Below are 27,128 nucleotides of genomic sequence, written 5' to 3'. Positions count from 1 at the left end.
TTAACGCAACACCACTCTAACCAATGAAACCCCTTTTGCCCAAACAAACCAAAAAAGAAAACCAACCGATCGCAAATGCAAGCGCAACACTCCCCGCCCCCTCAACCCGGAAACTCCCCAAATTCCCAATTAAACCCTCTCAACAGCTCGCTCGACAAGTCCGCCCCACTACTGCCCAACAGCGTATCCATATTTTCAAACGCGTTATCGAAGTTGAGCCAGTCGGGCGATTCGTTGTTGTTGAACTCGGCACTCGTCGACGCCGGCGTCTGCTCCGACCTCTCGCTGCTCACCGCATGCTGCGGCTGGCCACCCGCCATCATCTGCGGCACGGCGGACGACATGTTGTTCAGCAGGCTGCGGACGTTCGGAGTCGTCGTCGTCGTCGTCGTCGTCTGCGCGTCCCTCTCTTCGGCATTCGCGTTCCTGATATTCGCGACGTCGTCGGAGCTCGGAGTGGCGGGTTCGCCTCCTCCGCCGTCGCCACGGAAAGCGCTACTAGGCCTGGTTCCGGCGAGGGGGTTGTTGTTGTTGTTGATGGATGATGCTTCATCTGTCGCCACCGCCGTTCGGTTCGTATTGCTGCTGCTGCTGTGCTGCTCTGCCTTTTCCGCCTTGCTCAACGCCGCGGAGCCCAGGTCCGCCATGCAGCCCGCGCACCACCACGTTGCGCGGAGCTTGTTAAGCAGGCTGCAGCACGTTTTGAGGTCTTCTTTTGCGCGATTCTTGTGGCCCTGGAGCTTGCTGCGCCGGTACTGCCTGTAGGCGACTGACATAGCCAGTGCCAGGGCGTACGGGACGATGGGTAAGGGCGGGAGGTCGTCGGGGAATTCGTGGCTGAGGATTGATATCACCCGTACGGCGGAAAGGCTTTGCCGGACGAAGGATGGGGTGGAACGGACGGGGTCTGTGATTGAGCGGGATTTGTGGGACAGCATGGCTACGGCGTGGTAGAACAGTTCCAGCGCGGCTGCGAGCTATCAGCATCGCATTCACGAAAACAGCATCTCCTTCGACTCACCGACAATGGGTCCTCGTAACTTGTCCCCTCCGTCACCGATGATGTCTTCGAAGCCGGGGAAATCATTCTCCAACCCAGTCACGCGACTGTCGCACCCAGGTCTGTACAGCTCGATAACCCTGTCGAGTATGCCGGCGAGTTGAAGCCAGATACCAAAGGGAGTCCTTCGTTGATCGGGTCTTGCGGTCCAATTTTCCAGTTGGTTGTCACGATCGTGCATGTACTGTGGCCTGCCATTCATGCTTGCATTGAGTTTATCAAGACTCCAGAGACACCAGAAAATCTTCTCGGTAGATTCGCCTTTGGGGACGTTCCGCTGCCGGCCGAACTGTAGGCCTATCGTGTGCGCGTGGTGAATGGCTTGGACCAGGTGCATGGACGCTCGGTCGGCTCCATCGACGCCCTCGCTGTAGAGCGACATTAATGCTAGAATCTGGATCAATGTTATTCGATCCTCTTCGAGATTGGCGTTGACACCAGCAACGAGAGCGGCGTATAGTTTTCTGGCATATTCTCTGGGCTCGAGAAGATAGTTTGGGTCACTGGACAGGTACAGGTGGACACGCGCGCTTTCATGGCGCGATGACACGAGAGACATGGCTTGCAGCAACATGGTAGACAGCTCCCCAGCAACTTTGCGGTTGTAGAATTGCTTTTGGTCGACTAGTGGGAGCAGAGGGTGGACGTATTCGAAGTAGATGCCAAGAAGGATGTCGACATTACGATCGGGTGGGACGACATTGATACCGGCGGCATCCAAATAGGCGTGTAAAGCCTTCTCCAACCGTAATGCGCCACTCTCGGATGAGGCGGGAGCGGCGTCGGCGCCGTCTTCTGAGAGATCACGTGCAGAGGGCGATGGCTCGGGATCATCGTCTGGAGTGGCCGGAACCCATCCACCACATTTGCTACCTTGCTCGCGGATGTGACCGCGCAGTACAGCCTCTGGCGAAAGGTAGCCGATGAAGCGAGAGCCGGCAGCAAGACGAGGATCGTCCGGCCCGTGAAGTCTTGCCGCTTGCTCCGGCTCGAGAAAGCCAGGCGCATGCGCGTCGTAAGGGCCTTCTCCGGAGATTGGGCCGGCAGGCGCACGCTGGGCTCCGGGGGGGATTGGCCGAGAAGGAAAAGAGTTGGAGGCGGACGGAGAATCAGGATGGAGCGAAGGTTCGTCGCCGTCGAAGGTGTGCACGCAACGCTTCTACAGAAACATCAGAAACGGAGGCTGGGGCTCGTGCGCAGGCTGCAGACTCACGCGGCGCTTCTTGCAAGAGTCGCAAGCCTTGTGCACGCGCTTGCGTTTGCGGAAGAACTCGTTGTTGGCGGCGAAGGTGATCATGGTCGACATGTTGGCGGTCGGGGCCCCGGATGCCCCAGCGCAGCGTCCTCAGATCCCAGCTCTTTCCGTACAATGCGCAGGGTAGGGATGTGTGGCGGTTGAGGGGTGCGGCACGGCATTTGCGGGCAGTGAGACCGCGGAGGGATGGGGGAGCGACGAGGTGGGCGTTGTGGCGGCGGAGAGGCCAAGCTGTGGCTTGACCCCCGCTGCCACATGCGGAAATCCGGAGCGCGGGGGTCACCATTAGTCGTGGCCGCCCCCACCTACTGCTTGTTCGGGCCACGCGGGTGACCAAAGAAATTGCCCACCCGCATGTGCCTTACACACAGATTCCGACACAAAATGTTTAGGTAGGTAGCTGAATACAAGATCCAGACGTAAATACACGAACTTAAAACTTACATTTACGTCCGGATCTTGTATTCAACTACCCATTCCATATAGAATATTCTGAGGCAGATCCGGGTGGGCAATTTCCTTTACCATCCACCGTGGGCCATGCGCTATTTCGTAGGATCGTAAACCGAAAACATGGTCGTCATTTCTATCTAGTCTATGAAAGGTCATGAACGCCGCTGTTTTGCTATCTAATCATTTCACGAAAAGAAATACATCTAAACTTCCTCGACAAACGCCCGTTCTTGTTTGTCCTCTGCTCTCTCGAGTCCGACTGCAGTGATGCCAGCCTCGTGTGCGGTTTCGTAGCGCTTGCGGGCGTTGTGTGCCAGGAGGGGTGCGCCTTCGCCAAACATGAGGTCCATGTCCTCCAACGCCACCCCTTTCGTCTCGGGCACGAAAAGGTAGGCAAAGATGAAAGCGAGTACGGTGCATGCGCCGAAGAAGAGGAAGGTGCCATAAGTAATGTTGGCGACCATGTACGGCAAGCTGTACACGACGATGAATTGCGACAACCACTGCGTGCACACTGACAACATCATACTCGCCGTACGCACGCGCGTAGGCATTATTTCAGAGCACACAACCCATGTTAAACCATTCCAGCTGAAGCCGTAGAAGACTGCGTATACGTAGATCATGGCGAGGGCGGCGTTGGCCCCGGCGTCGCGAGGGACCGAGTCGGAGGTGAAGGATCCGGACAACTTCGAATACCCCGCCAGATAGAACATGGCCACGCCAGCGCCAAGCGCACCGACGAGCAGAGCCGGGCGCCTTCCTAAGCGATCGACGCAGAAGAGCATAAAGATCAGAGTGGTGATCATCTTGACGATGCCGTACACGCCGGTCGCCAGTAGGTTGACGGATGTCCCGCTGTAGCCCAGAGACTCTAGGATTGTTGGCGAGTAGTAGTTGATAGCATTGATTCTGAGAGCGGGCCACAGTTAGCAAACTTCATTCCGTGTATGGAGCATATGTGTGTACTTACCCGGTGAGATTCTGGAACAGCATCATCGTCGCGGCAAGAGCAGCGCGGTTGCGAATACCAGGTTGGCCCAGCTCACGGAAGATGCCCAGGATGTTCCTCTTGCCACCGGCGGACTCGATCTCATGGTTTACGGCGGTCTGGAAATCCGCAAGCTCGGACAGGACGTAGTCATCGTCCTGCGGCAGATTTCTGATCCAGGCCAACGCAGTGAGCGCCTTCTCAGAGCGCCCCTTGGACACCAGCCAGCGCGGGCTCTCGGGCACCCACGGCATTGAGAGCATGAGGAAGCCGGCGGGCACGAACTGGATGCCGACGGGAATGCGCCACTGGGTGTCGGTGTCGCCCGAGATGTTTTGCTGCACGCCGTAGTTGACCCAGAAGCCGAAGACGAGGGCGATCTGCAGCATGATCTCGAACATGCCGACCAGACGGCCGCGGATGGCGGCGGGCGCGCACTCGGAGATGTAGATAGGGATGATCATGGAACTGCCACCGACGCCCAGGCCGGTCAGTACGCGGCCGCCATACAGGGCGCCGAGGATGCCCAACATCTGCAGGACGACGCCGACGGTGAAGATCAGGCCCGACACCAGGATGACCATCTTGCGGCCAAACGACTCGGCGATGAAGAAGCCGCCGATGGAGCCGAAGAAGGCGCCGGCCTGGAACGTGGACACGATGTTGGAGTCCAGCGACGTCGACGACGCTTCATCCGTCAGCCCGTAGGCTGCCTTGAAGGACGGGAGCTCGAGAGTGCCGCCGATGAAGGCACTGTCGTATCCGTACATTGCCGAGGCCTGGGGCGTGTCAGTGGTGGTCTGAGATGCAAAGAGCAGCAATCTCTTACCCATGCTGCTGAGATGGCGACGAGGTAGATTCGCCATCCGTAGATTTGCTTGGGCACAGTAGTGCCAGTGTCCTCCTTGATGGCGAAGGGGTTGTTGGAGAACGGGTTCTTCATCCTCACGGGCGGCCTTGTGCCGGAGTGACCAGCGTGTTGAAAATTTTACAGTGCTGGGACAAGGGTCTGTGTCTGCTCTATAGCGAGTGCACTTGATAGGATTGAGATGAGGTTGAGATGAGATTGAAGAAAAGAGCAAGACGAAACGACGGGTTGTATTTGGGAACTAAGCTTTCGGGCAGTGGCAAGTCAAGCGGAACAGATGGCACGTAAAATGCTTGTGGACGGGAAGTCGCGATGACTCGGCTGGTGCTCCACTATCCTGGTGGATCCCTCCACACAGGTTGGAAGCGGAGACGGCGGGGGAGAAGCATTTTGCCAACTGCGTTGGCCTCAACAAAGCGTCGCATGCAGTCGCATCAGCCAGCGAGAGGCCAATCCGACGTCTATCAATTCGTCAGCAGCGGCACCAGAGATGGAGGGTGGTATCGCGGCCATGGCTGCGCTATTGTATCCGGCCCCACAACGGATGTTTCCCGCGCATGGAAAAAGGATTATCATTTGGGATGACCGGGCCTGATTACGTAGCTGGCGGACGCACTGGGGAACTGGGCCGAAACCGCCGCGTCTGCTTGAGGCAATCCAAGCGGCCTCGGAGCTCATTGGCTGCCAAAGTCCGAGGTGGTGAACGTGCGGGTTGGGCTGGAAAAGAATCTGCCGGTCCCTGATTTGCCGAAGCGTACGTCATCCTGGAGATATTTCACCCGCAGGCCCTCGTTCACTCCCGAGATGGCGGGGTCTCCACGATCCCCTCTGGCGACCCTGCACGGCCGTGTGGAGCGTCGGGGATGATTAAATAGCCATGCTGGGGGCTTCGTTCTGATTCATGGCTTACCCGGCCATACGCGTTGCCCACAACCAGATGCCGTAATTCCACCGCAACTCTCCTCGGCCCAACACATAGATTCGGCTTGCCTCCTCGTCTCCCAGGGAACATTGCAGGTTGGTTGCAGTCTCCTACGTTGAGATCTACGGCTATGTTCTCACCGTTCGGATCTGCACTGCTGGCCCACTTTGCTGAGCCCTGCATGATCCGGAACATCTCTTAAGGTGTAGCCAGCTGACTGCAGCGTATTGACAACGACAAATGCTTTTTCCAGACCCCACTGTATCTGTCAAGATTGTCACCTTCCGAACCTTCCGCAATCATGTTGAGAGCCGCGGTTCCCATCCAAGACCGACTTCTGGATAAGGTATCCTTTATCACTGGAGGCGGTGGTGCTATCGGGCTATCCACTGCCATTCGATTCATTCAGGAAGGTGCACGTATTGCGCTTGTCGATGTCGGCCCCGAAGCCCTGGCAGCTGCAGAAGAGCGTATCGCAGCAGCTTTATCTTCGGCCGCACAGATTCAAGATCGCCTTCTCCTTCTGCAAGCGGACGTCACCTGCGAAGCAGATGTTGAACGGTGTTTCGGTGAAGTATTGCGGAAATGGGGCCGCATCGACTGCGCCTTTCTCAACGTAGGCATCAGCTACGCAAGCAAGTGTCTCCTCGACACATCTGAAGATGAATACGATCGCATCATGCACATCAATGTCAAGTCTGGTACGCCATGTCCGTTCTCAAAGATCAAGTTCTGAGCGATGCTGATGGTTTGGTTGCGCAGCCTTCCTCACCCTCAAACATGCCGCTACTGCAATGAAAGGGCAGACCCCTTCCGGAGGAAGCATCATCCTCACCTCTTCCATTGCGGGCCTGCGCGGGACCCCGGGCCTATCCTTGTACTCGACGAGCAAGTTTGCATTACGCGGCCTTTGCCAGACCGCCGCTGCGGAACTCGGGGAATACGGAATCCGCGTCAATACAATCCACCCGAGCGGTGTTGATACCCCCATGTTTCGGCTGGCCTGGAGCGAAGAAAAGATCGAAGAGCTTAAGAAGGCTGTTCCTTTGGGAAGGGTGGCCGAAGTCGATGATATCGCCGGGGTGGTGAGTTGGCTGGCCAGCAACGATGCGAGCTTCGTCAATGGAGCAATGATAAAGGTGGACGGAGGTTCTGTATCATTCTGAGAACAGCGAGAATCTCGTGTAACCAGCCTCAGTCGCAGAGTCCGAGTTGGCTTTATGCGCCTTTTGAAGAATACCGTGGGTTTTCGATTACCTTTCCTGTCGTTGCAAGGTATTTCGTAACAAACAATGCACCTTCACCCCTGCCGAAGCTGTGGAGACAAATGTCGTCGTCTGGACGCCACTTCCGTCTGCCTTCGAGAACGCGCGCCATGCTACCATCATCACTCGTGTAGGGACCCGTCACCCCAACACGATGCTCACCGCTGCGATGGAAGCCACCCCGGATGTCGATCAGAGCTTCTGTCTATGTGTCAACAATGTTGTTCTCATCTTCTCTGCGTCCCCCGACCAGCACCATCTGGACGTCCGAAAGATCCTTCAGATGCTTCGGGATCATTCAATGCGCGCAGATATGAATGATTCTGTCTTTGATTGTGCAAACAGCATCGATGCAGGAATCAAGTTGGACCAGGTCGGAGAACACAAGGTCTACATGGTTATCAATGAGGGCGTTCCGAGCCGCTGATGCAGTTTGGTTGGCTTTTCGGTGTTCACTGCCCTGGGCATCTCATTTTGACGTAATCTGCGGGGTCAGGATGAAGGAGCGTCAACATGGTCAGTAGGCTCGACCGACTTCGTCCAGGACTTATAACAAGGGAGAAGCTTGGGGATTTGAAACAGAAAAACGACTTTAAAATACAAAGAACTGGTACAGTAGCCACTCCCTGTCGTGAAGAGTTGCCGCTGTTGAATTTTCTCTTTTTGGGTTCTGCAACGCATCGACTTGAAAGACCAATATGCCAATGCTGCGTTTGAGCACCTGCGAAATGCACAGCACCAGATGCCCCCGAGCAAACCCACAACACCATTTTCATTTTGGTATCCCATTGATTCTTGAGATTACTCGTTTCCTGACCCGGGACGTTGTTTCGTCCTGCATCCCGCTCTTTCCCCAGCGGTAACCACCGCACTTACCTCAACAGCCACCAACGCTCTTTCCCCAGCGGTTACCATCATTTGCATCGAATGTTGATCGTTCTATCCTGCCTTCTCACCAAAGCCTCCAATCTGCGAAGTAATCTTGTGTTTCCGCAGCTAAACAACAGCGACTGGTGCTACTTTCATTGAAATTCTTAACCACTTCGCATCCCGCAGATTCGCCTTGGCCAGATCGTCTTTGGTTCCTATCATGCCTCACACGGCCCTTGACGTACACGATGTCCTCGGATATCCCCGGGTATGCCACCGCTATCGTCCGACCCAACGTCGCATGATACCCCATACTAGGCACACATACCATCGACGCAGCTCCAGCGCCAGCGAAGCATCTATCGGGGACAAGCCTCAAGGTCCAGAGCTTGGCGATCCCAACAGATCTTCCGTGGATGCCAATCTGGCGTCGACTCCTACATACAACGATGGTGTCCATGAAGGGGATCTCCCGGCGAGTTTTCCATCGATGAATTCGGAACTCAATCTCAGCCCTGGTCCTGTGCACAACTCCAGGGGGCCCTCCACAACAGTTGGGAACTCTGTTGGTCCCAACAATGGCAACCGAATTGTGTGCGGGTCGAAGGCGACCTGTCCGTTCCGTGATGGCACAGCCGAAGCAAAGGCTTCACACAAAGCCACCCACTTCAAGTGTAAACTATGCCCGGAGCACTTCTACAACAGAACACACTATCGTCATCACAACCTCTGGCACTGCCCTGGGCGGAATTTCCTATGCGAAACATGCGGTGGCAAAAGGTTCAGATGTAATTCTGAACGCACGCGCCATTACAAATCGTTACAGCATCGGCTGGACATGAAAAGCGAATCAACGTATCCAGAGGGGGACGGAGCCGAGTTTTCATCGCATGGACAGACGGACTAGTCCTGCTAGAATGGCTCACAGAGGTGATTGTCGACGAGAGAGCTGCAGCCGCTTGCAATCGTTTCTCTTTACCCACTCACTCCCTACCCTGCGTCTCTGAACATTGCGTTCTCTTTGCATTTCTGTTGGACTCTCCTATTCCATCACTCCGGAACTTTTTTCTTCTCAGCATTGGTCGAGGTTTTTCAGTGGAGTCCTGCTGTCCTTTCCGCGTGCAATATTGTTTTGGTCGTGTTTTTTTGATATCAGAATTGTCTGCGAATCAACCCTCGTAGAAGCTGGAAGTCAGGAGTCTGGGAGAGGCTTCAGGAGGCTGGCACCTTGTGTGTATGAGAATTTCAATTACACTTGACATCATCAAGGTTGTTGCGGCACACTGATACGGAGCTCGGTCCCGGTGGTTGTTCGGCACTGTGCTCAGCCGTCCCAGCCCAAAACGGAAAGAGGCCGACGTTAGCTCCAAAAAAAAAAGATTGGCATGCAAAATGCAAAACGTACAACAGCCAGGATTCCCCAATGGTCACCCACTTGAGTACTAATTGGCCGGTTCGCAGCTTGAGTACGGCTGAGCGGACGGGAAGCCCTATATTCTGCGACCTATGGTCGTACGTGAAAGATGGTGTTGAGGTTTGGGTACATGAAGAAAATGAAAATCTCTGCACCAGCCCTCAGCTCCCAATGACACCAAACAAGCACGTCACTTGTCCCAAATTTAAGATTGTTTTGTAAAGGGCCAGCAGAGCATAACATTCAGGAACAAAAAAGTACTCATCTCATTGCTAAATGTCGTTCGGCTACGTGTGTGTCCACCACGTCTATGAACCCGTCTATACTGCCACCATATCCTCTACCCAAACCCCCAAAAACAGAAGAACACCCTTCACAAGGGCAAAAAGAGATGATGATGAGGACGAGACTCGAACTCGCGCGGGTTGCCCCACCAGGAAACTTGTTAAGCTAACACCTTAACCTGGCGCCATAACCAACTCGGCCACCTCACCGTGATTGATAGAAGTGGGAATCTTTGCTCTCCTTATATACAGTGGAACGGATTTCGAAAGCCCACGAGAACTTTGCAGAGGTGTTGATACGCAAAGAGGAAAGTGGACCTAGTCGGTGATTGAGGATTTTTCTTCATGAAAGGTCCGTGGGTTCGGTCGTGCGCCAGATATCGGCTCTACTCCGACGCCTCATCAGCTAGTTTGAACCGCCTTCCAGAACCTCCTCATAATCCGTAGCTCTTGCGCTGATGAACGAGCCTTCCTTTCACCCAGACGGCGGCCGTGTTCCGGTCGTCGCCGTTGTACGCCCATTTCCCAATACGGTCCTCCCAGCTTTCCCAGCCATATATGTCCACTGGAGTGTCCAGCTCCTGCTCTCCATCTGCTGGGACGGCGGCGAGGCTGATGAGTTGTGCATCCCAATCCATGCCCACTTCGAAAGCCCCGATGCGATCCTCCAGACCGACGACCTTAGCACCGCCGCGGGTGGCAAGGTACAATGCTTCCTCCGTGGCCAGCTTGGCGGCCTCCCCGTCTTCGAAAGAACGGTGTCGGGAGACGAGAATTGTCTGGCGAACAACCTCAAGGATGCTTGGGCTGTATCCGCCGCTGACATCTGTGCCCAAGCCCATGGTAATACCACGGTCTAGCAAGTCGCGAACCGGGGCAGCTCCGGAAGTCAAGGCGGAGTTGGAAACCGGACAGTGTGATATCTTTGCATCCCGCTGTTTGATCAAAGTCTTCTCGGCCTCGGTCAGGTGAACAGCATGGGCGAGGATCATCTTGGAATTCAAAAGGCCGGCCTTGTCGTAAACGTCGGCATAATGATCGAAGTCCGGGAAGAGCTCCTTTACTAGTTGGATTTCCCCAACGTTCTCCGAGATGTGAGTCTGTGCCAAGATGCCGTTGTCCTTTTGGATTTTTGCCAGTTCGCACATGGTGTCATGGTGGCAGCTGGGCGCAAAGCGCGGAGTGATGATGGGAGCGACAATGCCCTTCCCGCCGTCGACCTTTTTCACATACTCGACCACCTCCTTGCTCTTTCTGATGGTATCTGCGGAACTCTCGTCACGGTACCATTCCGGGCTAAGGTCGGAGTCCATGCAGACGCGGCCGATGAAGGCACGTTGCCCCTTTTCCAGGCAGAGATCGGCAAGCAAGTTGGTGGCGGCTACGTCTATTGTTGCATAGTACGCGGCGGTGGTTGTACCGTGTGCTAAGGTGCGTGAAATGCAGCGAGCGTAGACGCGTCGGGCTTTTGCCAGGTCGGAGAGTGAGGCCTCCATGGGAAAGGTATACGTGTTCAGCCAGTCAAGCAGGGTCGACTTGCTGACAATGCCGGCATTTCCATATTGAGGAGCATGGATATGGGTGTCTATGAAACCGGGGAAAAAGAAGCCTTGGTCTTTGACCTTGATGACTGTGGCGGCCGCCCAGGTTTGGTGCCGCTTGAAGATGAGGTCCAGGTCATCGACACCGCGCTCCACAAAGGCAATCTTTCCACCTTCATCGACGCCGATAGCGCCGTTTTCGCAAATATCAAGCTCTTGCAGGGATTTGGAATGCACAAAGGCGCCGAGGTAAATGGTCTTCCTCAGGAGGTTTGCCGAGACTGGTAAATCGCCCATTTTGAACGGAATGCGGAAAGGGCAGGAAGAAGCAAAAGTAGGTGTAGATGCGAACAGAAGGAGCAGAAACAAGCCAAAAGCCCAGAAATGGAGCGGTGGGTTGGGGGTTTGGCCTTTATAGGCAGGTTATCGAAGTCCGGGGCCCCTGTTGATGGCGAGGGCGAGGGGCGGGCCACAGCCGGCCAGCCTACGGCCACCTCCGCTCTCCGTCTATCAGCGGCAGAGCGCCGCCGGCCCGCCCGGCTCGTATACACCTGAAGATTAGCCTTCTCCAAACCTACCTTTGCACTCTGCCGAGGACCAAGACGTGGGAGATGCGAACAGACCGATCGCATAGACGCGGGTCAGCTCCCGGCTTGTCCAGGGCGTTCCGGAACGGCTCCCACAGAAACTAGAAACAGTTGGCAGCAGCTGAGCTGCGGGCGCCGACAGGTCATCCAGCAGGTTCATGGTTGGAGAACTTCGCAATTATCATTGATGGAAGAACAAGGCTATGGGGTGGATGAAGGACAAAGGATGCAATTGCAGGTGTACCCCGCCATGGCCGGGCGGGCGGCGATAAGGCGCGCCGATTACACCTTCGCGTTGCTTCCTTCTGCAATTGCGCAACCAACCATTTCCCGTCACACCCAACATCAGCATGACACTTCTACTCTTACACCACCTCCTTTCTGGCCCCCACGACCATGGCCTCCCCGCAATCGAACGATGAAGCCCGCCCCATCGACCAGATTCCCTCCGCGAACCTCATCGGCTACGTAAAGTCTGCCCAGGGCTTCAAAGTTCTCTATGTAGAGCCAGACTCCGAGATTGTCTCGCTCAAGGCGTCGCATGCCGAAACCCTCCCGAGCGACTTTACTGAGCGCTACCTTATTCAACCGCCGAAAGATGTCCACCTCCATGTCGTCATCTCCGTCTTGTCCGGCAGCTGCCACGCCGAGAGTTTCTACCAGAAGGGCCTCAAGCCTCTCCTCGACGCCATCGGCCTGCACCAGAGTGTTGACTATACTGTCCACCGTACCACATCCGCGACAACTGTCCTCGAGCTCACGCGCGATGTATTCCAACCTCAGGCGAACAAGGGCGCACAGCAACGGATAATCCTGCTCTCGGGTGACGGGGGTGTCGTTGACGTCGTGAACGGGCTGCTCTCCGGCACAAGAACTGCCACTTTTGCTGCGCCATCCGTTGCGCTTATCCCCATGGGTACAGGCAACGCGCTTGCTCACTCTTCGGGCATCACGGCCGACAACACAATGGGTCTGGCTACACTTGCGCGTGGATCGCCGGTGAGGCTGCCATTACTCAAAGCTCGCTTCTCGCCTGGCGCCAGGCTCCTAGTCGAGGAGGGCAGCAAGAAGGAAGCATTGCCGCCAGTTACGAGCGAAGGTTCTGAGCCTGCCATTTACGGCGCGGTGGTGTGCAGCTGGGCCATGCATGCAGGTCTGGTAGCCGACAGCGATACGGCTGAATACCGCAAGTACGGCGTGGAGAGGTTCAAGATGGCTGCTAAGGAAGCGCTATACCCAGCCGGCGGCTCCGAGCCTCACAGGTACCGGGCAAAGGTGTCTCGGCTGCGCAACAAGGACGGACAGGTTAGCTGGGAGGCAGTCGACCGAGAAGAGCATGCATATGTGCTTGCGACCCTGGTGTCGAACTTAGAGAAGACATTCAACATCTCGCCGCACACGCGGCCGCTGGATGGTCGCCTAGCCCTCATCCACCTTGGGCCCATGCCGAGCGACGAAATCATGCGCGTGATGGGGCTGGCGTATCAGGAAGGGAAGCACGTGGGCGAAGCTGAAGTCAACTACGAGGAAATCGAGGGCGTCCGCATTGACTTCCTCGAGGACGAGGATCGGTGGCGACGGGTGTGCGTGGACGGCAAGATTGTGCTGGTGGAGAAGGGCGGATGGGTGGAGGCGCGCAGGGTGGAGAGCGCACAGGAGCAGGTGGTAGAGCTTGTATGCCTGCGTTGAGAGTAGACGAATTGATGCTCAAGCTCAGCAGGGCGACGCGTTGAGTCGCGGGGACGCGCGTGTGACGCAATCAAGCAGAGGGCACACGGAGCGCGTGACGGTGGCTGCGGCAACCACCTCACAGTGTAAGGAGTTGCAGCCGCTGCTGATAACTGAGGCCTGCAAACGCCAGGCCCCGCGCGCATCCGCTGCGGACCACTGGGAACAGCCCCGCGACTCGGTGATGCTGCGGCTGATGTGCTGGCCATCATCAGCACCCGACCGCCACCCAAGCCGTAGCCCACATTTTCGTCGATCCTTCGGTGCTTTAATTGTGAATGCTGCTCCAACCCCGAACATACCAGCTTGCCCAGGTCCCCGACCGCAACACCTCCCAACAAGGCTCGCCCTTCCTCCAGTGGACGCCAACGTGGAAGGACAGGCTGCTCCACGAGCGCACCGCGCGCAGCATGTTGCTCGTCCACCAGGCGGGCAGCGTCAAGGTCGGCGAGATCGTTCGGTGCGCCCCATCCCCAGACCCTTTCTCGCCCCGTCACTGACCGCCCGCCACAGCTACACCCTCACCTACACCCCGGCGAATGACCGCATCCTCCCAAGCCCGACCCACCTCCACCTCAAGATCAAGAATTCGTCCGCAATCCCGCTGCGCGCCGCCTATCTCCACGGCCCTTATACTCTCCACGTCGCCGCCTACCCCTCGACCTTCAATCCGAACCACAAAGTCGAGAATCCGAAGAAGGAGGGCATTCCGGATTTTGAGCCAAACCTCAAGGCCGGTGGCTCTTGGGGGTCGCGCTTGCTCGTGCCGGAGCACATCCGCGAGTCCGGCGGCAAAACCAACGCCCAGCGCAGCGCCGATGGCGAGGCCCGGACCGTCACCTGGATCATAGAGATCACCTCGCAGATTCTCTTCTCCAACAGCGCGTCTGTGAATTTCGAACTGCTGGTCGGCCGAGACGAGAGGAGTCTGGACTATGGGTTTGCGGCTGTTGCGGGACAAGGCCAAGGTGGCCCGGGCCAGGTGGAGGATCACCAGCAAGGCAAAAGGCACGAGGGGCGCCATCCGGCCCAGCCGAAGGGCGTCTATTCCAGAGCCATCCGTTTGGTTGTCGATGACACGACTAGTCTGTGGGACAAGCCGGCACTGCCGGAATGGGAGGATGACAGCGGCAAGTCTCGGACATCGAGGGACGGAAGGGACGTCCATCCGAAAGATGTGAACAAGGTCAAGAGGCGGCAGAATATCCACATCGTCATCGTTACCCATGGTCTGCACAGCAACCTTGGTGCGGATATGCTTTACCTAAAAGAGAGCATTGACGGTGCCGCAAAACTAGCAAGGGAAGAGGCGCGTAAGCGGAGGAGAGCGGCTCGTAAAGGCGACTCAGCCAAAGCAGCACCAACTCCTGGAAGCCATGCCGATGGAGGCGATCTGGACGCCAGCTCGACAGCTCCACTTTCTGGAGGCCAGGACAATCTCCCGGAGGAAAGCGCCGAAGACGAAGATCCTGATGAGGAACAAGTCGTTGTCCGAGGATTCGCGGGCAATGCCGTTCGCACGGAACGGGGCATTCAGTATTTGGGTAAGAGGCTTGCCAAATTTGTGCTGGGCCTGACATACCCGGACCAGCCTTATCTTCCTGTAAAGAAGGGTATGAAGCACAAGATGTCCACCACATTCTCGGCCTCGAAGCCTCCGGCTGATGATGCCATACCGGCGCACTCTGGGAGCACCGTGCAGCATCCCACCCATCATTCAAAGCACGAAGACCGAGCTTACAAGTACACGAGTATCAGCTTCGTTGGACACTCGCTTGGAGGTCTCGTGCAAACCTATGCTATAGCATATATACACAAACATTCTCCCGAATTCTTCCAAAACATCAAGCCTGTCAACTTCATCTGTATGGCTTCGCCGCTACTGGGATTGAGCAATGAAAATCCAATGTACGTCAAGTTCGCTCTCGACTTTGGCCTTGTTGGCCGCACGGGACAGGATCTGGGTCTCACCTGGAGGGCTCCGACTATCGCACGAGGTAGCTGGGCAGCCATGGTCAGTGGTTTTGGCGCTGCCCCGAAAGAACCAAAACCGGAAGATCCTGGCGCAAAACCGTTGTTGCGCATTCTTCCTACCGGTCCCGCGCACCAAGTTCTGAGAATGTTCCGAAACCGCACTGTTTACTCCAATGTTGTGAATGACGGGATAGTGCCTCTGCGGACTAGTTGTCTGCTCTTCCTGGATTGGAAAGGTCTTGGCAAGGTGGATAAAGCTCGAAGAGAAAACGGCCTGGTTGGCACATTGGCAAGTTGGGGTTTTGCGGAGTTGACCGGACAGAACTCGTCCCCAAACCCGTCAAGACTGGCATTCGATCGAGAAGAGGATAACAGCGGGACTAGCACTCCGGTTGGTGGTAGTAGCAATGATGCGGCTGTGCCCCAACCTGCTGAAGATGCTGTCAATCAAGACCAGACAGCGTCCACTACTGGCGAACCGCAGGCAAATCAGTTCTTGTCTGAACAGCAGATGCAAGCCGTGCAAGAAGCAACTTCACCTACGTCTCCTCGTAAAGCAAGTGCGCCGAGTACTTCGTCGAATAAGAGTCCAGTCGCATCAAATCCTTTCAGTGGATTCATCAGCTATCTCAAAGGCGCAACCACAACACCGAAGGATAAGAAGATGTTCAAGAGAAGTCAAACGATACAGCAAACACCAGAATTAAGCCCTCCTTCGGACACAGTGGAGCGATCTCCTCCTTCACATGGACGACCACTCGCATCCAGAGGGGATTCTACGATAAACAACAGCCTTGCTCCTCCGAAAACCACAATCTTCGAATCGGCCGGTGATATCCTCAACCCTCCAATCCCACCGACTGACTGGATAATTGATCCGTCCACTCGTTCGCGGACCATTTTCCATGATCGTGTCTATCATCCAGAAGATATCCCTCCTCCACCAGTGAAGAGGCCCAAGGGTCTAGCACGGTCTTTCTCCTCCGACCACAGCATCACCAGTGTTTCGACAACTGATTCGACCGAATCGGCAAGTGGGATGCGCGTAGAAGAGAAGATTGCGCGGTCCTACCACAAGGATCTCTCATGGCGCAAGGTGCTCGTACGACTAGAGCCTGATGCACACAACAATATTGTTGTACGGCGGATGTTTGCAAATGCATACGGATGGCCAGTCATCAAGCATATGTGTGACACTCATTTCGCAGACACTTACGCCGCACGGACACGGGATGAACGAGAGCCCGCTATTGACCGAGCACAGCAGCCAAACGCCGTCATCACCTCGGACGGAGAGGAGGTCGAGGGACAAAGCGCAAAGACACCACCACCGCGTTCACCGTCGGAGATGCGTGAAGCTGCAGATGAGCTTGCTCCGTTACGCGAAGACAGCATCGCGAGCGAGGGCGCTGGTAGTTCCAGTCAACTTCACCCCGACCATTTGCACTCGTCCCATCACAGCGGCAAGACTCTTCGTCGAGAGGACAGCTCGCTCTGGGACGATACGTATTTCGAAGGCACCGAGGACGAGTCGGACGACATGGATGACGATGCGCCCGACAATCGCGGTTACATCCAGCGCTTCCTCTCCCCTGCACCCCCGGGGAAGAACCGGAAGAAGACGATGGCACCCACCAGCGCTCCTCCCCCCGATCAAGCCAAGAGAAACGACGAAAACCCTTCCGAAGCGGGCACGAGTTCTGCTGAAATCGCGAGCTTCCTGACAGCAAAGGCCCCGCCTCCGGACGTCGTTATCGAGGGGCACAGAGGACTCAGTCCGGTCGTGAGTCACAGTCCAAAGGAGACAAGGCCCAAAAGCTCTTCCTCAGCGTCGACTACGGACAAGGGCAAGGCGGCGGTTGTTCCGACAAGCAGCAGCCCTCCCGCAAGCTCCTCCTCGGCCGCAACCCATCCGGAAGAAGTGCCGTTGCCGAGTCCGTCCGGGACGACTGTCGCGCCGGGGGGCGCGGCGGAGGTAGGGTTGCGAAAGAGCGTGGAGGAGTTGATTGGGAGCCCGGTGACAGTAGTGGACCGACGCGGTAGCGATGCGGCCGGTTCTGGTACTGTCACGGAGGAGGTCGCCAAGGCGTTCAGTGTTGCTGGATCTGCTTCCGAACAACAACAATCGCAGCAGCAGCAACAACAGTCGGGATGATACCTGGGTAGGTGGAATATTGTCGCTTTTTTGTTTTCCTTTCACTTTTACTCGTTTGTTCCCTGGTTTTCGTAATGTGTACGCTAGATACCAAGACTGGGCGGGGTTGGTACTGCAGAACAAGGGGCATCAGTCATGCGGAACGATTGCGGTGGGGAGGGGCGTTATTCGCACATTTTAGATCAAGACGGGCTGGTGCAAATGTCAAGGCAGATATTTCCAGTAGTGGAGCTACGTTTGAAATTCTCCCGATGTTCAATTCTTCTGCCGCCCAATTGTCTTAATACAGGTTTCTTCTTCTCTGAGACAATGTACAGTAATTCGGTCAAAAGCACAACGCCAGAATGTTAAAACAAAACAAAACATAGCTGCGAAGGCCCGTCTTTTTGCCTCCAGCTAGCTGAGATATCAATCCACACCAATCACCCCAAAACGAAACCAAAAGATCAACAACAACAACGCTCTGCCGCCTACCAATCAGAATACTTTCAAATCTACTCTCCTATGCGTATCATATCAACCACCGGGTTTGATGATTTGACTCAACGCTTCGTCGGGTCTTCTGCCGAAGACGATGATGCCGCAGTAGGCGGCCTGCCGTCGACGCTATTCCTCCGGCCCCAGTTGCGGGGCTGCCGCTTAAGGAAGGCGCCGACGGAGCCGAGGTAGCCTTCGTGGCGCAGGAAGTAGGCCTGCTTCTCACCCTTGGACCAGAATTTGATGGCATAGGACAGGGTATGCATGGTTTGCGGGTGGCCGCCAATGAAGGAGCCGCCGAAGTAAATGTGCTCCAGATTGTGCTTTTCGGCGTGGAGGTAGGCGATTTGCCCGATGTTGTTGCTGAAGCAAGGTTTTGTCAGTGAACCGTACGTGAGTATGGGGTGGGAATTTTGCAGCGTACCTGACGGCGTACAGCAGGCTCTTGCTGACGTCTTCCGGCTTGAATGAATTCCCATAGCCGTACGGGGAGTCCTTGAGGTTTCCGGTGTCTTCCGCCTCCTGCTCGGCCTGGCGCTTCATCTTGTAGACCTTGCCGAAGCTGCTGGCAATTGTGGTGCTCTTGAGGCCAATCTTGCCATAGCCGGAGCCGTAGATGTCTCCGACCAACATATCGACCGCGGTGTTGTCACCGCGCTCGGCGAGGCTGAGCATGTCCTCGAAGGTTCTTGCGCCAGTGAGCAGGGAAAGCAGCCCCCAGAGTGTTCCACCGCCCAACGATGTACCTCCCACACGCTCGTATTGCCGAGGACCGGAAACCTTGACCATAGACACGCCGGAACCGATGTTCACCAGCAGATAAGGGTATATGTTGGGGCGGGCTGCGATGAAGCGCATCGGCTCCTCTTGGCTGTATGTGAAGACTTCGTGAGGAATTTCGGTGATGAAGAAATCGAGGCCTGGGTCGCATGTAAGCATGCGATCGCGCAAAGTTTGCGAAAGGGGGGCGCACCAATGATGAGGCATTCCATCTCGTCTTCTCTCACCACCTCGACCTCCAGAGCGCCCTTGATCTCATCGTAATACTTGAAGGCGCCTCCGCCAGTGGCCATGACGCAGAGATCCGAGGGTCGCGATCCATTGATGATTTCGTACTTGAGCTTCAGCTTGCGCAGGAAGTCGATGCACTCGTCGATGCGCGCAGTCTCGAATTTCAAAAAGTTCAGGCGACCGCCGAGCTCCTTGGAGGTGGGATCGCGCGAGAAGTAGACCAGCTTGGCCAGCGATCCGCCAATCTGCATTCGCACGGGGGTCAGCGAGCTAATTGGGGCGCGGGGCGCACGGGGAGAGGCTCACGTCGACTGCGATGTGGCTGACGACAGCCGTGTGGTTGGGCAGGCGGATGTCCTTGGAGCCATGCTCGTGCTCGTAGTCGCTCTCCGGAGACTCGGGCGTGCGCGGCTCGTCGTCGACTATGAAGGCGCCCTGGACGTTGATGTAGACGTTGCCCGGGTGCCTGATGGTGGGGTCGTCCTGGGCGCGGTTGGCGGGGTGGGCGGCGTCGTGCGACAGCGAGGGCGACATGGTGGTGAGCTCGTTCAGCTTGCGCTTGGCTTGGTCGGCGGCGGCGAAGAGTCTTGTTCTAAGGCTGGCTATCGAAGGCGACGCGACCGGCGGCGGCGAGGAACAGGCCGGAATGACGGCGGGTGAGGGACGCGAAGGCTGTGCGAGGTTCATCGGCCGGGCGTTGAGCGACTAGTCGGCGGCGCTGCTGAGGGCTGCGGGCGAGGTTGGCGGGCGACGGCTGCCGTGCAACGCGCGGCGCGGACGAGGTAGAAATTGCTTTGGCGATCCATCTCCGCCTGTCCGATGGTCGGTTGGTGAAAGAGCCATTGTACCTACGGCTACGGTGCAGTGTTGAGCACAACCTCGGACGTGCGCTGCGGGCTCTCCGCACCCGAGGCCCCAGCACAGGGTCCGCCCGCAACCACTCCACGCCTCGCGCCCAGCTCAGGCCGGTAGCTCCTCAACCAGACAATCTCACACCGCCTTCTACTTAGTCTTCAGGCCGACACCTGCCCAAAGCAGAGGTCCGAGTCGCCTCTCCGAAAGTCCGATCCAATCTGGTATCACTTTTGGCTGCCATAAATAGTAATCGTACAGCTGCTCTATCCCGAACATTTCCAAAAACTCCTCGAGCTCCGAACCTTCCGCCCCGGTCCCTTTTTACATGCACACATCTCTGATGCCCGACGGTCCCTGGTCGTTGTAATCCGTCCTCGTCATGTAGCCCTGACCCAGTCCTTGGTCTACTATGAAGAGCACCTTTGCTGCCACCTGCGCTCCGAGGAACACCGCCTCGTCCATACCGACGTCCTTCCACTCCGGGAAGTATTCCGGTGCCTTGACCAGTTTGATGCTGGTCGGTGATTGCCCGTGCCCCGAGTGGGTGTTGTGCGAATGGAGTCCGCCCATCGGGCCTGGTGTCGAGCCTTGGCTGACGTGCATCATCTGTGGGTTTTGTGCTGTTGTGGCAGCGTAGAGCAACGGGTTGACACCGCTGCTGGTAGACTGGCCGAGCCCTGGGTGCTGAGGTGTGTTTGCACCCGTCGCCGTGGGAGTCGAGAGATTTGAGGGGAGTTCGGATGTGAAGATGGTAGCCGATGAAGGAGAGATCAGATATTTGGTGTGAAGTATCGCCACGAGGGACTCCTTGAATCCTAAACGTACTCAATCAGCGGGTGCAACAACGACGGGCGTGGCAAACTTACCTCGAACCTTGGCACCGTTTCCAACGATGATCAAAGAGTCCCAGAGCTCGCTACGCTTGTTGACTTCATCCACAGCAGAAACTGTGCGATGGATCGTGTCTGCCAAACGCTCCAGAATCCCACCACTTGCAGCCTGGAAGCGCTCCACCCCCACCTCGATTTCTCGACGAATCGGCCCACGAGTTCCAGCAGGTGCAGATACTGCGCCATTGCTCTCGATACCCGTCATTGCATCGCCGCCTTCATTGTCTCCCTTCCGATGTGAACCTTCATCCAGTGCTGCCGCCGCATCCGCCAATTGCTGACCGCTGGTAGTGTCCTTGAGGGCACTGAGAAGAGCATGGTCCTCGTACAGGAATGTCACTCGTTCCCGTTTGGCGTTGGGCAAGCGCCCTGGCTTGTTCGCGGCCTCCCTGGCAGCATCAGCGCCCTTCTTCTTCGCCGCCGCCTTTTCTTGCTTCTCTTTTTCCTTCTTGGCCAAGAGCTCGTTCATCTTGCCACTTGTGACAATGCTGGCCACATCGAGCACGCCCTCGCTCTCCTCATCCTCCTTTGCTTCCTCTCCCACCTCAGTATCGACGCCGGGACCACGAGGGCCGTTGCCAATGGTGGCGGCGCCATCGGGGCCAGATCCTGTGGCACCAGTTGATGCAGCGGCGGCAGGATTGGATGGAGGTTCGGCGCCACTTTCTCCAGAGCCCGGCAGTGGGGTGTTTGGGGGCAGGATTTCGCAAATGGCATTCTTCTTCAACTGCTCGCACATTTCCCGGTTGAGCCCCTTTGGTTTCAACAGCTCCAAAAGCCGCTGCGTCATGGCGTCTCCTCCACAGTCAGGCACGGAGATGGCCCGGCCGGTCTCGTGCATTATGAAATCGCTAATGGCGGTAACGTCGGCTTTTTGGTAGCCCACGTCGACAATGGTGGCGCTCTGGGTGCCGTAAGCGTAAGCAATTGCGGTCGCCGAGTCCATGATGGTGAAGGCGGGCATCTTGAATTTTTCGAAGAAGAACTGGGTGAGCCTCTCCTTCTCCTTGGGAGTCCATGCAGGCTGGCCAACCAACAGGATGGGCGTATGGAAGGGTGGGTTGAGAGCGTTGTAGACGTGGGTCATGAGAGCGAAGAAACAAGGCCAATTGACGATGCGGCCCTCGACCATTGGCCATACCGCACCCTCATCCGAATCGTGGTCCTCCTCGTAGATGACATCGTCGTCGGACGTAGCGTTTTGCGCATCGCTAGCCTCGGGCTTGACGCCGTCCTTCCGGCGGACCTTGTAGGGTTCCCATTCGCCCTCCTTCTCCGCAGCGAACATGCGCGACTTGATGCGTAGGCGAGCGGGAGTGAGCGACTCGGGAAGGCCGAGCTGGGCGAGGGTGGTGTGCGACCCAGGCGCGATGATCTGGAAGAGGCTTAGCTAGGATTGGTGCAGCAGGCATGAGAGACTCACGATCAGCTGCTCATCTTTGAAGGGCGGCATGGTTGCGGGGCCGCAGAGGCGTGAGAGAGCAGGGTGAGGGAGTGTCGCGATGCGGGCGGCAGAGTCGCGACGGGATGATGCGCGCGGGCTGTGAGGTCGCGTCGGCGGGCAAAAGGCGTGGCCGGTGGTGGTCCAAGCTTGCGCGTGCTGGAGCTGTCAGTCCCGCAAGCTTGTGACGCCGCGGCGAATATCACTTCACCGGTCATGATTCCAGTCTGCCTCTCGCCATAGCAGCGGTTCCCCCGTTGTCTCCCCTCGCCGGGTGCATGCTCCGCGATGTCGTCCAGCATGACCGTCAACGCCTCCCAAGTGGCTACCGCCGCCCTCGCCGAACCCCAAGCCGCCTCCTCCAATTTCGGCCTCCTTGCGCGACTGCTACTCGGCACGATCAAGGTCATTCCCGGCGTGCTCTACTGGATCATCACCTTCACCACCATCACCCTGCCTACATGGATTTTCAACGTGGCCTCGATGAGCTTGACCGTCACCATGAACGCGACCACGCTGTAAGCTCCCCCGACGCATGCCAGGCTCTCCCGACTGACCCGCCCTAGACTGTTGCTGTTCCTGGCCGTTGGCTCCACCGTCAGCTGGTTCGTTCGCTATCGCTTCCTGAACATGTACACTCGTTTGCCTCCGGAGCCTCAGCGCGAAGAACCCCACGTCGAAGTGTTCCCCGACACGCAGGAAGGAGACTCCAAACGCGGTCTGTCCAACTATCTCGATGAGTTTTTCAGTGCCATCAAGGTGTTTGGCTACCTCGAACGTCCCGTCTTCCACGAATTGACTCGTACCATGCAAACCCGCAAGTTGATTGCTGGCGAAACTCTGCTGCTGGAAGAGGAAAAGGGCTTCTGTTTGGTTGTCGATGGGCTGGTTCAGATTTTTGTAAAGTCTAGCCGTGATGAACCCGTGGATGACTCGGGCGTCTCGGGATCCAGTTCTGATGAAGAAGATGGAGATACCCGGGGACATCAGCAGGGTTACCAACTCTTGACTGAGGTCAGAAACGGCGCCCCCATGTCATCTCTATTCTCGATTCTCTCCCTTTTCACCGAGGACGTCAAGCTCCGTCATGATGAGGATCAAGGCATGGATTCTGCTCCGCCTACTGCCGGAGGTCCTCGACTCCAACGTGCAGACTCTCAACCCATGGTGGGCTCGGTAACCCCCCAATCCGAGAACTTCGACATGCCGCCACAAATGACTCCGATGTCTCCTAGATCCGAGCTTAGCAATGCTCGTCGTGCCTCCGAAATGGCTAGTCCCACCGCTGGTGGTCAGCTTCCCAGAGTGCCTTCTCTTTCTCTCGATACTAATCGTTCCCAAGACTTTGAGCAGCACGCAGCTTCCCGTAAGGCTAGCGAGTCCAAGACAAGGAAACAACTCAAGTCTGCTCATCCTGATATTGTTGCAAGAGCCACCGTTGATACTACCATTGCCATCATTCCGGCAACTGCTTTTAAACGCCTGACGCGTGTCTATCCAAGAGCAACCGCACATATCATTCAAGTCATTCTTACTAGGCTTCAACGTGTTACCCTATCAACCGGTCATGCCTATCTGGGATTGACCAGTGAAGTGCTTCGCATCGAACGTTTGATGAACAAGTACACCACTTATGACCTACCGGGATTCCTCAGAGATGCAGCCCTCCAAAGGCTCAAGGACAAATTTTCAAAGGTTAGTCTAGATGATGGTCCGTGGAAGCGAAGCTGATCAACTAGCAGGAACGAGAACGTATCGGTGATGAAGATGGAATGAAAGGAATCGCTCTTCACAACCCTGCTACTCATCGGAAAAGGTCTGGTAGTGGTTTGAGAAGAGAAGTCCATACTCGACTAGCTTCAGTAGTCCGTCCTACTTCTGCAGCACCAACAGAACCAGCTCCTAAAAGAAGTGCCACCATGAAACCTCGAGCTTCACAAGACAACGTCAGCGCAGGTAAGTCATGCGTTGTTCTTACTGACTGTTCTTGCCTAACAATCATAGGTGACTTGTTGACGAATCATCACGTACCGAGAAACAGTCGTGGACGTCTGGGTAGTTTCTCTCAACCATTCACTCCTCCACCCCCGAGACGGGATGGACGTACTCCTTTGGATTCTGGTTCCTTCAATCCTTTCGCTCATACCAGTGCCCGCATTCCTCTTCAACGACAAGAATCCATGGATGAAGATGCTTTCTTCCGTGAATCAGTTCTTGATTGCATGTTGAAGGCTATTGGTTTGACCAACACTCGAAACGTCGTAGCCAAACCGGATTCTGTGGAACAATCCCCTCGGCTTGTTTCCTTTGACTCCAAACGTCAAAAAGCCGTCTTCAGCAATGCATTTGGATTCCTCGACCCCTACGAAGGATCTGTAGATGCGGACACTGAATCCATTGCTTCTGTTCCTCTCTCCGCAATCAGCGCCACCAACAGTAGAAGCATCCATGAGGAATTGGTCAACGATGTTGAAATTGTCTTCTTCCCCAAAGGTTCGGTTTTGGTCGAACAGGGTGAACGTAACCCAGGCCTCTACTACGTCATCGATGGTTTCTTGGATGTCGGCATGCCAGTGGATGGAAAGGAAGGCGACACGGATCCCATGCATGCCTTTGCTACCGACTACACCTCTGGAGTCGACGTTGGGGACTTGTTTGGTGGCGGTCTACACAAAACCCCAACCAATTCAACCATCGGTGGCACCTCACGCGAGTCCGGGAAGAAGAAAAAGCAACAACGCAAAAGCTTGTTCCTCACCAAGCCAGGCGGTCTGGCGGGATACTTGGGGACAGTCTCTTCCTATCGATCTTTCATCGACGTTGTCGCCAAGACCGATGTCTACGTTGGATTCCTGCCTCGCGCTTCCATTGAAAGGATCGCAGACAGGTACCCAGTCGTATTGCTGACCATGGCCAAACGCTTGACCATGCTCCTTCCTCGTATGATTCTGCACATTGACTTTGCTCTGGAATGGGTTCAAGTCAATACCGGACAGATCATCTACAACCAAGGCGATGAGAGTGATTCCATATACATTGTCTTGAACGGTCGTCTACGTGCAATTCAAGACACGGAAGACCAGGGCATGAAAGTCATTGGCGAGTACGGTCAGGGAGACAGTGTCGGAGAACTTGAAGTCTTGACGGAATCCACCAGGCCTGCTTCGTTGCATGCCATCCGAGACACTGAAGTCGCCAAGTTCCCGAAAACTCTGTTCAACAGTCTGGCTCTCGAGCATCCAAACATTACCATCAAAATCTCCAAGATCATTGCCAGCCGCATGCGTTCGTTGATGGACTATCCATTGCACGATCAAGCGGCGGAACGTACTTTTGCTGTCAAGAACAGTGTCTCGTCAACCGCCAACCTGAGAACTGTCGCTGTGCTTCCCGTCACTGGAGGAGTCCCCGTGGTGGAATTCGCCGGAAGGCTTGTCAACGCCCTCCACCAAAGTGGTCTCCCCAATCGAGTCGTGTCGCTCAACCAGGCAGCCATTTTGAATCATCTCGGAAGGCATGCTTTCAGTCGTATGGGCAAGCTCAAACTTTCACAGTATCTTGCCGATCTCGAAGAAAAGTACAGCATGGTTCTCTACGTGGCCGACACCAATGTCAAATCTCCATGGACACAAACCTGCATCACTCAAGCGGATTGCATTCTCATTGTCGGTCTCGCTGAAGGCTCCCCAGCAATTGGTGAATACGAACGCTTCCTCTTGACGACAAAAACCACGGCAAGGAAAGAACTCGTCCTCCTCCATTCCGACCGCTACTGTCCTCCTGGCCTCACCCGTAAATGGCTCCGTAACCGCATGTGGATCAATGGTAGTCACCACCACATTCAGATGTCCTTCCGCACTGCCCCCGAACCCATCCATCCTACCCACCGCAGGTTTGGTACCGCCATCAAGCAGCGTGTCCAAGTGTTACAGGCCGAGATTCAAAAGTACACGTCAAAGCGCGTACGCCAAACCCCCCTCTACTCCGCCGACACCCATCACAAGGGCGACTTTCACCGGCTTTCCCGCCGTCTGTGTGGGAAATCAGTTGGACTGGTTCTCGGAGGTGGTGGCGCTAGAGGAATTGCACATATCGGCATCATACGAGCCATGGAGGAAGCTGGCATCCCAATCGACATTATTGGAGGTACCTCAATCGGCAGTTTCGTCGGCGCACTCTATGCCTGGGATGCCGATGTGGTCCCAATGTACGGCCGTGTCAAGAAGTTTGCCGGGCGCATGGCCAGCATGTGGCGGTTCGCCTTGGACCTGACATATCCATCGTAAGTTTCCGCTTCCACTTGACGACCCCAACTAACAATCCAGCGCCTCGTACACGACCGGTCACGAATTCAACCGTGGCATCTTCAAGACATTCGGCAATGCGCAGATTGAGGATTTCTGGTTGGAGTACTACTGCAACACCACCAACATCTCCCGCTCGCGTGAGGAAATCCACACCTCTGGCTATGTGTGGCGGTACGTCCGGGCGTCCATGAGTTTGGCCGGTCTCGTTCCCCCGCTCTGCGACGAGGGCAACATGCTCGTCGACGGCGGATACGTCGACAACCTCACCGTCGCGCACATGAAGCAGCTCGGCGCCGACACCATCTTCGCCGTCGATGTCGGCTCGCTCGATGACGACACGCCGCAGCAGTTCGGCGACAGCCTCTCCGGCTTCTGGGCTCTCCTCAACCGCTGGAACCCCTTCGGCGCCCACCCCAACCCGCCCACCCTCAGCGAGATCCAGGCCCGCCTCGCCTACGTCAGCAGCGTCGACGCTCTCGAGCGCGCCAAGAGCATCAAGGGCTGTCGCTACATGCGCCCGCCCATCGACCCCTACGGCACCCTCGACTTTGGCAAGTTTGACGAGATCCACGACGTCGGCTACCGCTTCGGCAAGGAGTTCCTCGCCAAGTTGCGTGAGGACGGCGAGCTCGGTGGTGTCGAGGAGGGCGAGAAGGAGCGCCAGTTGCGCAGGACCATGGCGCCTAGGAGGGCGAGCATTTAGTTACGATAGCAATGAATGATTCTTGATTTTGATGGTAGTGTCTGTGACTGGGGGCATGGGCAAATTCGTCGAATATG

The 27,128-nt window shown here is 56.2% G+C and overlaps 9 protein-coding genes and 1 non-coding gene across 10 annotated transcripts; 3 read left to right on the top strand and 7 right to left on the bottom strand.

Moving 5' to 3' along the window:
- Nucleotides 1-101: 101 nt before the first annotated feature.
- Nucleotides 102-938, bottom strand: SLS55_000979 (uncharacterized protein; the record flags this gene model as incomplete). Its single annotated transcript, XM_066772483.1, has 2 exons — nt 102-837; nt 934-938. 2 exons carry the CDS (start codon nt 936-938, stop codon nt 102-104), a joined length of 741 nt encoding a protein of 246 aa, XP_066637762.1.
- Nucleotides 939-992: 54 nt separating this feature from the next.
- On the bottom strand, nt 993-2,366 carry SLS55_000978 (uncharacterized protein; the record flags this gene model as incomplete). Its single annotated transcript, XM_066772482.1, has 2 exons — nt 993-2,114; nt 2,274-2,366. 2 exons carry the CDS (start codon nt 2,364-2,366, stop codon nt 993-995), a joined length of 1,215 nt encoding a protein of 404 aa, XP_066637761.1.
- A 605-nt stretch (nt 2,367-2,971) lies between these two features.
- On the bottom strand, nt 2,972-4,702 carry SLS55_000977 (uncharacterized protein; the record flags this gene model as incomplete). The annotated part of the gene is made up of 3 exons (XM_066772481.1): nt 2,972-3,680; nt 3,742-4,538; nt 4,589-4,702. The coding sequence occupies 3 exons, from the start codon at nt 4,700-4,702 to the stop codon at nt 2,972-2,974; spliced, it is 1,620 nt and encodes a 539-aa protein (XP_066637760.1).
- A 1,148-nt stretch (nt 4,703-5,850) lies between these two features.
- On the top strand, nt 5,851-7,241 carry SLS55_000976 (uncharacterized protein; the record flags this gene model as incomplete). The annotated part of the gene is made up of 4 exons (XM_066772480.1): nt 5,851-6,250; nt 6,312-6,634; nt 6,748-6,790; nt 6,949-7,241. 4 exons carry the CDS (start codon nt 5,851-5,853, stop codon nt 7,239-7,241), a joined length of 1,059 nt encoding a protein of 352 aa, XP_066637759.1.
- Nucleotides 7,242-9,493: 2,252 nt separating this feature from the next.
- SLS55_000975 lies at nt 9,494-9,592 on the bottom strand. The gene has a single exon. It is a non-coding gene; the product is annotated as a tRNA-Leu (tRNA).
- A 224-nt stretch (nt 9,593-9,816) lies between these two features.
- On the bottom strand, nt 9,817-11,220 carry SLS55_000974 (uncharacterized protein; the record flags this gene model as incomplete). Its single annotated transcript, XM_066772479.1, has 1 exon — nt 9,817-11,220. The coding sequence occupies one exon, from the start codon at nt 11,218-11,220 to the stop codon at nt 9,817-9,819; it is 1,404 nt and encodes a 467-aa protein (XP_066637758.1).
- A 686-nt stretch (nt 11,221-11,906) lies between these two features.
- On the top strand, nt 11,907-17,367 carry SLS55_000973 (uncharacterized protein; the record flags this gene model as incomplete). Its single annotated transcript, XM_066772478.1, has 3 exons — nt 11,907-13,184; nt 13,553-13,698; nt 13,752-17,367. The coding sequence occupies 3 exons, from the start codon at nt 11,907-11,909 to the stop codon at nt 17,365-17,367; spliced, it is 5,040 nt and encodes a 1,679-aa protein (XP_066637757.1).
- Nucleotides 17,368-17,909: 542 nt separating this feature from the next.
- SLS55_000972 (uncharacterized protein) lies at nt 17,910-19,389 on the bottom strand (the record flags this gene model as incomplete). Its single annotated transcript, XM_066772477.1, has 4 exons — nt 17,910-18,207; nt 18,269-18,764; nt 18,818-19,100; nt 19,162-19,389. 4 exons carry the CDS (start codon nt 19,387-19,389, stop codon nt 17,910-17,912), a joined length of 1,305 nt encoding a protein of 434 aa, XP_066637756.1.
- A 642-nt stretch (nt 19,390-20,031) lies between these two features.
- ARP9 (Actin-like protein arp9) lies at nt 20,032-22,053 on the bottom strand (the record flags this gene model as incomplete). Its single annotated transcript, XM_066772476.1, has 3 exons — nt 20,032-20,525; nt 20,577-21,975; nt 22,024-22,053. The coding sequence occupies 3 exons, from the start codon at nt 22,051-22,053 to the stop codon at nt 20,032-20,034; spliced, it is 1,923 nt and encodes a 640-aa protein (XP_066637755.1).
- Nucleotides 22,054-22,341: 288 nt separating this feature from the next.
- On the top strand, nt 22,342-27,051 carry NTE1 (phosphatidylcholine and lysophosphatidylcholine phospholipase; the record flags this gene model as incomplete). The annotated part of the gene is made up of 5 exons (XM_066772475.1): nt 22,342-22,559; nt 22,608-23,736; nt 23,784-23,997; nt 24,046-26,323; nt 26,367-27,051. 5 exons carry the CDS (start codon nt 22,342-22,344, stop codon nt 27,049-27,051), a joined length of 4,524 nt encoding a protein of 1,507 aa, XP_066637754.1.
- Between the last annotated feature and the right edge of the window lie 77 nt (nt 27,052-27,128).

This window comes from Diplodia seriata (assembly GCF_021436955.1).
Source record: "Diplodia seriata strain FDS-637 chromosome Unknown scaffold_1, whole genome shotgun sequence".
NCBI lineage: Eukaryota > Fungi > Ascomycota > Dothideomycetes > Botryosphaeriales > Botryosphaeriaceae > Diplodia > Diplodia seriata.
Note: the sequence above shows the minus strand (reverse complement) of the source record. Positions and strands in the feature narration are given on the sequence as shown.